At 50.0% G+C, this 10,762-nt stretch overlaps 1 protein-coding gene and 1 pseudogene across 1 annotated transcript; one reads left to right on the top strand and one right to left on the bottom strand.

Moving 5' to 3' along the window:
- The first annotated feature begins 1,063 nt into the window (after positions 1–1,063).
- On the top strand, positions 1,064–1,235 carry LOC142586502 (U2 spliceosomal RNA; annotated as a pseudogene).
- Positions 1,236–2,411: 1,176 nt separating this feature from the next.
- LOC142584467 (larval cuticle protein 16/17-like) lies at positions 2,412–10,536 on the bottom strand. The gene is made up of 2 exons (XM_075694611.1): positions 10,173–10,536; positions 2,412–4,525 (listed from the first exon to the last, which is right to left on the bottom strand). The coding sequence occupies exons 1-2, from the start codon at positions 10,194–10,196 to the stop codon at positions 4,145–4,147; spliced, it is 405 nt and encodes a 134-aa protein (XP_075550726.1). The 5' UTR covers positions 10,197–10,536; the 3' UTR covers positions 2,412–4,144.
- Between the last annotated feature and the right edge of the window lie 226 nt (positions 10,537–10,762).

Below are 10,762 nucleotides of genomic sequence, written 5' to 3' on the forward strand. Positions count from 1 at the left end.
GGACTCGTCACGTCCGTCACGTGAACTACGCATCTAGAATCGAGCAAGGACAACCGAGTGGTAATTTGGGCAAGTTGGAACAGCTCAGTCGTTATATGGCGAGTATAGCGCACTACGCGAACGAGGGACAGAAAACCGTCATTTGTTTTTTGCAGGGAATGCATAGCGTGTTCAGGGCCTGCGCTAAAGTTGTATAAGGCGGTTTTTGTCGGCTTCCTGCTGCACAGCTTGCTTATCATCTCAAATACGTGCGCAACTTACATTCATACAATTCAGAGCAGATAAGGTCACTTTAGGATCTACCTTGGCCAGATGCACATTGCGGTACTTGACAGAAACAATTGCTGGCCTCGCTCAAAATTTCCCAATCACAGCGCACATGGCTTTTAGTCCGGACCCCTTCCCACCACCTCCCGAGCCTCTCCGCAAAAAGTTGCCATACAAGACGGAGTACAACTCTCCGCAACGTACCTTCCTTTCACATGCATGCAGGGGTTTACTTGCGGCTACAGCAATAGATCGTTGCTGCTCCCACGATGATTTAGCTGCCATCAAGCACAGGGCTTGAGAAAAAGTAATACCGGCTGCAAGCTGTTCTCAAACAACCCTGTCTAACACTGGCAACTCAGTTGGATTGGCTAGCCCTGCCGACGAGGTGGTGATCCCCGGCAGAGCACAAACACTGCTGTTGAAGCTCGGGAGTTCGAATCCTTTTGGAAGAGGACCTCCGATTCATTCGCAACTCAAAGCCAGCTCGGCTATGTCTACAGCCAATCCTTCGACGTGAATCAAAAGATCGGATTATATTACGAATAGTGGAACTTCACGACTGCGTAAAAAAGAAAAATCATGGGCCATTCCACTCTGTGGGGGTAGATGGCCAGTGAAGCTGTTTAGCATACGACACAGAGAGGTGAGACAGAATTTTGAACATAGGTACGGACTCAGTTACCGTGACTTCTATACAAATTCACGTGGACGACGGGACGACGGGATAGCGGAGGGAAAGGAGATACGCAGGTGCTTGGAACGCCGACAAGGAACGGGCGGTACGAACGTAGGCATGTCCGACGCGGGTCAAAGCGTAGCATCTGTTCTTATCAGCTTAATATCTGATACGGGTTGTATTTGGACCCAAGATATTAAACATTCTTTTGCAAGTTGGCGGAGTGCTCGAAGCCTGCTGCGGCGGGTCGGCCCAGTGTTGCACTATCTTCGGGATCGGCCCATGGTTCTTAGCCTAAGGACGTCGATCGATCCGCTGGAAACTAGTCATATACAGCTTCGCTGTAAGAAAAAAAAGCCACGTAATTATCTTTCTTCGTGTATGCGATCACTCAGCATCACTGAGAATTTGTACACAGACACGATTACTGGCACGACACGTGAGCGCGAAGAATCACGTTCGTGCTCAAATTTCACTTCAAGAACAGATGCTGCGGTGCAGCTTCGCCTTCTGCAGTCAGGATAACTGAGTAGAAGTGCGAGGCACTCGCCATACCTCCACAGAATTTTTCCAATGCAACTCTCTTCAGAAAAGTCTTTGCAGGTATAAAAGTTGCCATCATCAAATTCACTGTTCACCGGGGTGACCGACAGTGCCGTATGCGATGTCGTGCGTGGCTGCGAATAGGAACGTATTGTGCGCCGTTGCTTCCGATTCGGCGGCGCGGAGACCGTTGCCCCCCAACACGACTGGATCACGCCTCGCCGTACGATTCTGGGACGTCGGCGTTGCTGCCTGCATCCACTGAAGCGTGCGTGTTCCTTGAGAGGTTCGTCTGCTCGAACCCCTTTGACTGCATGGCGCTGTTCTTACACGCGCACATGATGGCCTCGTCCTTCCCTGTTGCCCTTCGTATCCTTACTCATCAGCTCCTGCTCCCCCAATCTATGAGATAACAAAGATAGGGCACATTCCCGCGCGCTCTCACGCAGCATATAGAAATCGTCCAATGAACACAATATATTTTTACATCGACATGAGACCAATCAAACCGTTTATCGATATGACTGGTCTCACGTGACGGCACCGAAACCCAACCTTCCAAGTCTCCGTTATGCTTGTTTTCAATGCCTGGCAATTTCACAAAAATGTCGGGTGGTTCTGTCCACGGTGGTGTGGTACTTGTCGTTGCACAGTGACGTCGAGACTGGGCCGTTCACTGCGGAACAGGAGCTGACGCGCGTTGACGCAACGCCCTGATTGGACTACGTGTTTGCCGCAACCTTGGGTTGTTTAAGAGAGCACCTGGCTTCAGTCACCTGGAGCGTCACAAAATTTTTTTCGTGCTTTTTTTTTTGGCACTTTGAAGTGCCAAGTTGTACTGACCTAAATGCTTTTTTTTAGATACGTTGGCAGTGAAATGTCATAAAATGAACACGAACAAAGGAGACAGTTTATGGTAACAGTTTATTATTCGATGGCAGACCACTATTTTCGCAGAAGGCACATAATCATTCTTCGAACAGCCCAGGGCGGCATAAAATGTAGCATAACACACGACATATATATCACATAAAATAACGCACACGAACATCTCTTTATTTATCACTTGCCTTTCAGCTCTAGCTCGCTATATGCGAATAAATTATTTGCCTAAGCACAGCTCTACACTCTGTCATCATTGCACTTTGGTGTCTAGCACCGAGTTTTGTTTCTCTCTCTCTTTTTTTTCTTTGCACACGAATGAAGATCCACACAGAGGACAATGGTGTCGAAACAAATTGCCGGCAACGACTTCTGCCACCAGACTTTCTCACTCAGCATGCGTCACGTTGCTCGCAATGAGACGAGGACGTAATAAATGCTCAGACCCAAAAGGAAAGAAGGGGGAGAGGACACACGCAGCCACACAGCACGCCTTAATTACACAACCACATTTCACACAAACTAACGAAAATTTCTGGGTATACACGCGCTGTAACAGAAGACCGCAACAAAAGACACGAGAGGATCACAGTCGGCAGCTTTCGGGCTTCCCTTTCACGTTCAGGTGGCCTGGCATCCACGTGACGCGGAATGCGAGAGAAGCTTTTCCTCCTCTCTCTTTTCTACGCGTTGTGGCACTGCGAATTACGAGCGTTCCCTCGCTCGATGACACCTTAATTTAATTTCGGTGTCAATCAATTTTACTTTTGGCTCCGGCGAGCTCGGTGATACGTGGCGGCAAGCATTGCGGGTTTGGTTCGTGTGGACGCACGTGTAGCGGCTGCAAACGGTATCGTCTGACTTTCGGCGACCAAAATATTAAATAAGGCGTAGTTCAAACCTTTTTCTAAAAAATCTGTTTTTGAGCGTGTTCTTGAAGAAAAAAAAAGCCGATAAGGTTGGACTCAAGTGCTGAATGGCGGGATGGATTGCCGCTGGAGTTCCGCTACGGAGGCTGTCGAACCGCGGCCACTTTGTTCCCAGCTCGCAGCCAGCACCAGCTGACAGGGCGGACGCCGAAACAGCCCCCGAAGACGGCGTGACCTCGCGGCGTCAGTCAGTTGTCATCCGCACGCTTGGAAAAGCGAAGTGCCAGAGTACTGCAAATGAAGGGAGGAAAAAAGAGAGACGGAAAAGCCCTGCTCGTGCTTGCAGATAATAATGGACGGATCCAATATAAAATTGAGACCACCTTCGCGAGAACAAAGGAAGACCGAAAAAGAAGTGTATGGACTGAACTGGTAACCAAAGCACAGGAACCATTTTCACCAGCGGAGCCGCACTTATGCAAATACTACTCGTGTGGCATTTTCATTTGAGAGTGCTCGTCACAATGAAAACGATCATGTTGTACTGTACTGCTGCACAATCTACATAATTCGGGGACCGACGCACACACTCAAGAAATGTGCCGTCTTTCGGTTGACGTCTATAGCCTGAGGCACGCGCGGTTCGTGAAACAGACGCCCACGAGGATCGCAATTGGCACCGGCTCGGCCGACGCGGACTGAGAGCTCGCGGCGCGTCGCCTCACGTGAGCCAGCGCAATCGTCGGTCGAGGCGAGCGACGCCCCTCGGACACGACGGGCGCACGGCTCGGCGAGACCGGAAGCCGCCTGCGGTTCCGCGTCGGTCGCCGAGGCGCAACGGCGGGCGCTTCGTCGCTCGGCAGCCCCGCTTTTCCGGGGAGGCAGCCGCTCCTCGTCCGGAGGGTCAGGTCTCCTCGGGCTGCGGCCGCGGGATGAACGGCGGCAGCGGGCCCAGAAAAGGCGCGTGCGGCTTGACCGTCGACCGCGGCCGGTTCTGCGGCAGCTCCGTCTTGGTGTGTATCACGTGGTAGCCCGTCTCGTCGGCGATGTACTCGATGACTCGTAGGTACCCGTTGGCGTCCGTGAAGCCGTACCGACCGCGCACGGTGCCGTCCGAGGTGCGCTCCTCCTGGCGAAAGTTCTGCTGCTGGGCGCCCTCGCCCGTGTCGTAGCCGAACTTGTAGGTGCCCTTGCCCGCGTGGTCCTGAAGCAAGTACTGGGTGCGCTTGCCCGATGGTATAGCCGGCTCCGCGTGACACACGACTACTGAAAGCAGTGCCAGCACCTGCGCACGTACAGGAAGCATTCGCGTGAGAGCGAGGGCCACGGGCGATTCAAAAGCTCTCCTAATTTCGCCCGAATAAAAATGAAAATAGAGCGTAATGAGAGAGAGAACTAAGCACATACAGTACACAGCACATACTAGTGATAGCAGGTATGCGTTCTTAAAGTCTATCATATATTCCCGTAGGGCTCAGTAACTCGAACAGCGCAAATATAGCATTCTGCGGGGAGTTTTCCTTTTCTTTTTCTTTTTGAACTGGCCCCAGAAATTTTAGTTCTGATAGTGATCGATTGTTCAGCCTGTACAGCACGTGCTTCTCCAGATTATGCAAAGTAAGCAACCAGAATTGCCTCTGGTTAACCGTCCCGTCTTTCTATACACAAATTTTCTCCCTATCTCCCCTAATTGTCGGCAGAACACGGCCTTGAGAAAGGTCTTTACCATCATTCACTCTTCGCTCACCTGAGACCGTTCATCAGAGGGGTGAGACATCGCGCTACGCTTAGTTAGTCTTTCCTATCGATTCTCACGATCGTTACTCGTTGCTGTCGACACGCACGCACGCACACTGTATATGTGTGTTAGTAAATGAAATCACAGAAAGCATCGAACAATTACCATACCCGCCGTGGTTGCTTAGTGGCTATGGTGTTGGGGTGCTAAGCGCCAGGTCGCATGATTGTATCCCGGCTACGGCGGCTGCATTTCGATGGGGGCGATATGCGAAAACACCGTGCGCTTAGATTTAGGTGCACGTTAAAGAACCCGAAGTGGTGCATATTTGCGGAGTCCCCCACTACGGCTTGTCTCATAATCATATCGTGGTTTTGGCACGTAAAATCTCATAATTTAATTTAATCTAATTAAGAATTCCTCTGTTTCCTGTGAAGTGGTACAGTGCATGACCGTCACATTTCTCTTAATTCCTTTTTTTAATTTCAAGGAAAAACTTGTGAAAGAACACGTCACGTATGGGGAGCAAGTATACAAACATACTCCGCCTGACCATTTCAGTTTCAAGAACCTTTAAAAAGCCGCGCGCGTGTACAGTTTTCTTTGAGTATGCGAGCTGACGTCGTTTCAGAGTTTCATTCTACATACACTCCAACATGAGGAGAGCTAAGGTGGGCGAGACTCTTCCCCTTTTTCGTCGTTGCTGCCTTGCGATAAATGCGCGGTGCACCTGCACCAGAGCCCCGTGAAGCCGCAGAGTCGTGAAATGCTCTGCCAGGCCACTTGTTCTCAGAGGCTGAGAAGCAAACAAGTTATTCAATGTGGCACCTATACATACTGCAACAGCCACGGCAAATCCCTTTCGGTTTCTCAGCTTCCATGGCCTTTTATATTTGCACGCAACTCCAATTCAATTAATAAACAAATGGCGAACAAAGGGCCCTATAACGTAAAACTATTCCAATATGTTTCTATTCCAATCTCCTGACGTCAAATTTGCGTAACCACCAACGCAAGCACCGGGCGGTCACCCGCGGGGTCGTCTGAACAGACCAATCAAACGCTCTCCTCGTTCATAAGATGTCACTTTTGTTTGCTTGAAAAACGAATAACATTGCCTACACTGAGCGGCTTGTCGTATTTAATTGGCTGACAAGAGGCGAGGAGAACGCTCAAGTGGAGAGGGATTCGATGGGGCCGAGCCACTGCACTGAAAGTCGATAACCGGATGAAGAGGGTGGTGCCGGCCTTTACGATTGGTCGGCTTTCCCTTACTTAGCTTGCGGTGGCTGGACGAAAATCGCGGCGGCATGCAACGGAAGCTCAAGAATGTTGCTAAAACGGACCCTCAGCAAAGAAGAGTTGGCAGAATGACGGGGTAAACGTGCCGAAAGTGCTCGAAAACGTTACACGGCCACGCAAGAAGTTTTATTATACGCAAATACACCCATGCTCTCCGGCAGGTGCGAGCAGCCAGCGTCTGAGCGATCGGCCGCAGCCATCTTCTATTCCTTTCGGAACGGGGCAGCCTGCGGCTATTCCGAAGAAAATTCAGTTTTGTTCGGCATATTAATGCATCTTTATCGCGTGCCCGTCACTCTGACGCGGTGAGTTTGTGCGGTTTTGTGACGTCGCGTGACAGGCAGGTGAAGTGGGTGCAGCCCGAAAACTTTTTACCAATAGCCGAGGGCTAATGGCGAAAAGGGTTCGAATCAGAAATAACTGTCTTTCTTTTTTCTGACAAATGATGCAAAATCAGTGTGTACACATCATATCAGATGGGGAGGTGCCGCAGTTTTCGTGACGTCGCGTGACAGACAGGTGAAGTGGGGGTGGTCGAAAAAAGTTTTTGACCAATCGTGGAGGGCTGATAGCAGAATTGGAATAGAAAAGTTTGGAATAGTTTTACGTTATAGCGCCCAGATATTCGCATTTCTTTTCGCACTCGGCGCATGTGAACGCAGCAAAGGTAGCGGCCTTTGTGGGTCTCTCAGACGTGTTTCGAGAATAACAGTTTGAAAGCGTGGCCAGCCAAATTGCATTAGCTGCAGACACCACCGGCACGACATGCGGAAGGCTTGGGAAATTTCATTATTGTTTTTGGCTACCTGGCACGTACTTAAACTTCTGCAGTGACGTCGTCGTTACAGCTGCCTGACGGGGGTCGCTGGGGAAGAGCCTGCGCTGCCTGACGCGCGCGCACTTTCTGACCCGTGGGTGACTCGCGCACACGAGGATCCGGAGAGCGTCGGCTGGGCCAGGCGTCTGTGCCTTCGTGCGTGTGTGAATAAATTATTTCTCGCTTCAGCACTTCCGTACCAGCGTGGTCACGAGCCGACCTATTTCCACTGACAAGACTTCGTGCGTTCGCTCGAAAATGAGCCTGTCAGCGCTTGGAAGGTGGTTGTGCTTGCGCCATTCCTATAAGGCAAGGGTTCACTTCTAGTGTGACTCGAAGGGGGGGGGGGTGATAATGTAGGTGATTGACAGAGTAGGCTCACTTCCCCGATGCAAACCTTGGCAAACGATCTCATTCATTGACTTCTGAACCCGGATGGTCGAGCAGGCGCGGCACGATGTCTCCCGCGCATTGTTTCCATTTTCTCAACGTGCGTGCGTGGATGTGTGTAGCCATACACCCGTAATAAACCCGGTAAAATAAACCGCCGAATTAGTGCCCTTCTGACTGCACCTGTGACAAAGTTGACAGTTGAACAGGACTTGGCACGCTTTTCGATTACATCCCACGGCATGCCAGTGAGCGCTGAACAAGCGCTACGCTCTCGTAGTGCATGCGTGTAGAGCTACAGGTTTTTTTTTTTTCATTTCTCGAGCTTTGCTCTCCATGGCAAGTGTCGGGACTGCTTCTGTAACGAAGATTTACGCAAAGCTTTAACCTATAAGTTGAAACCAGACAAAGGGCCGCTTGGTATACTGAACCCCCGTTTATTTTGCTTTTTCTTACAGAGCGTGGACAGTCTTTCATCATCCGGCACTTCCAAAGCACTCCTCCGAGCACTGTGCATGAACGGTTCCGAGCAGCGCTTGACGCGGCTACACCTAATAACATCCGCACAATTAAGCAGAATTATTCGCCAGAAAATGGTTTGAAAGACAGCAATCTATGCATCTCGTATTGAAGAGACGAAAGAAAAAGCCCAGGTGGACTTGTTTCGTTTCTCACTTCAGAACGTTTAATTTTGCGACGGTCACCTCGTACGCCACAGGTCATCATGTCCGAAAGCAACGCACTTGTCACGGCGTCAAATGGAGAAAAATCAATTTTCAGTGCCGCACTTATATTAACTGAAGTAAATGAAGAATATATGATTAATTGCTCTATATTGAAAGGCGAACAACAGCAAGACACCAGTAAAATCGATTACTTCGAAATAAGGAGCTCCGTTAAAATTGCAACGTGCGAGTGTTTAGTTCACATTTCATTGCACAGCAACGCACTGTTTATACCCGCCGTGGTTGCTCAGTGGCTATGGTGTTGGGCTGCTGAGCACGAGGTCGCGGGATCGAATCCCGGCCACGGCGGCCGCATTTCGATGGGGGCGAAATGCAAAAACACCCGTGTGCTTAGATTTAGGTGCACGTTAAAGAACCCCAGGTGGTCAAAATTTCCGGAGTCCTCCACTACGGCGTGCCTCATAATCAGAAAGTGGTTTTGGCACGTAAAACCCCAAATATTATTATTATTAACGCACTGTTTACGACATTTAAAAGGAATCCTATAATCGCAGTGTATGCCTATTCTGCGGCAAAATTTTCTTCTCAGAGGCTATAGATTAAATATGACGCCTGTCCTCCTTGAGCGATCTCCTTTATAATTTAACACGGCCTTTGAGTCCATAAACAGAACTTACTCCGTTTTTGGTGTACATCGAAACCCTTACTCTTTACCTTCGTTCTGTGCCGCTCAACACAGTCGGAATAGAGCGTTGCATAGTGCTAAAACAAAAGAAAGCAAGACTGTATATAAAAATATGCGGAGATTAGGTTCAATTTATGGAAGAAAAGTTGAAGATATACGTGCAGGCAACTAGAGTAGGGTTCTGCGTGTTTTTTTTTTTTTTTCATGGCACTTAGTAGTTGTTAGCGACTTCAAACGATGCCAGCTACCCCTTTCCCGTAGAACAAGTATATGCTAAAAATGAAGTGTCGATGGACGTCCGAATTAAGTGCACTGCATGGCAGACTTCGCCAAAAGTTTTCCCATCCCTTTCCTCCACCAACGACGTCACGTCGTACACCTACGAATCTCTTGACGTCAGCGTGTCTGGTGCTTCCCTTCGCTTGAGCAAAAAGTTCGCGAGCAGCGCCAATCAGGGGCCGAATTCACGAAGATTCGCAAGAGCTCTTTGCAAACGGCCGGCCGCCTTCGCTGATACATTTTAGGAGTCCGCAAATATTCTAAATTTCGAATAATCGAATAGCGTGTGCTATTTAATTCGAGAATTCGGCATTCAATATTACCGCTTGTTCGTTTATTTCGAATATCGGAGCCTCGAGGGAAGGAGAGCACGACGGGACTCAGTACCGCTCCGAATGGTTCAGCTGCTGCTGCTGCTGTGCAGTGCCGAACGCACACCGATAATCTCCAGTCATGAAATAAGAATTCCTAGGTAGCCTGTACACAACTTTGTTTTCTCTAGATTTATCATTTCGCCACTGTCAGAACGTTTGCATCTCTTCGAAGCAATCGTCACATTTCTTTTTTTTTCACTGGTGACGTGCTGCTTCCTTGCTTCATTACTGTCATTGCAGTGGTGCCCCGGATAAGTTAATGCAGTTGGTGTTCACTTAGAAGCACCTCGGCTGTGCGGACATCCAATTGCGAAAGCATTATATACATTTGACAAACAATTATAATATATAGATAAGCTTCATCTTTTTCACCAGACGGATTCCGCGTAATGTTCATATTTCACTTCATCTTTTGTTTGTTTAGAAATAAGAAAATATTCGTTATTCGAAGGTAATTTTTCTCTAATATTGGATCGAATTAGCAAGTTTCACTATTCGAACATTGTCCGGCATCAGGACTGGTTGTAACGTAAAACGAATTTTGTCTGTGAATACGGGCCCCCCTTATTAAGCTGCAAACGGCTACGCGGTTCCAATTTCGTCTTGTAGTTGTCCGAATAAATTTCCGTAGCTTTCGGAATGGGAGGCCGTCTGCACTGACCTTGATTGAGGCGGGCAATCCCATCGCGGCGGCTGTCTTCCGGCGTGCCGTTCTTGCGTCCACTCGGAGGCTCAGGGTGTGCGAGCGACTAAGCACACGCGGCGGCGGGCGGAGTTCGGACACTGCGGGCTCCTCCTTTTGCTGCGGTCCACGGGGCGGCTACTCCCTTTTATACGCCCTCCCCCCCGCGGAGAGACCCTGGGCACTTTCTTTTGGCTCGCTCCTCGTCTTCGTTCGTTCGACGAGAGAAAGCCGAAACCACCCCCGCCACCACGCAGTGCACTACGCGAAAATGCGCAAACGCGCCGCCGCCTCCTCGCCACGTTCGCCGCTGCAATCAACGCGTGCAGCACGCAAGTGTGGAGGGGCGAATACACGCCCGTACAAAGCAGCCTACGAGCGGACATGTGGCCGAAACAACGCACCTCGCACGCGCTGAAGCGGCGAGGAGGACGCGGCTACGCGCCTTCTCACGCAGCGAGGAGGACAGACCAATTTCCGTTGTGCTCGTGGAACTGCGCGCGCGCGTGCGGGTGAGAGAACGAACGGGAAGGGACGAGATGACTGAGATTGCGACGGGACGACGCGGG

The sequence above is a fragment of the Dermacentor variabilis genome, chromosome 6 (genome assembly GCF_050947875.1).
Source record: "Dermacentor variabilis isolate Ectoservices chromosome 6, ASM5094787v1, whole genome shotgun sequence".
In the NCBI taxonomy this organism is placed as follows: domain Eukaryota; kingdom Metazoa; phylum Arthropoda; class Arachnida; order Ixodida; family Ixodidae; genus Dermacentor; species Dermacentor variabilis.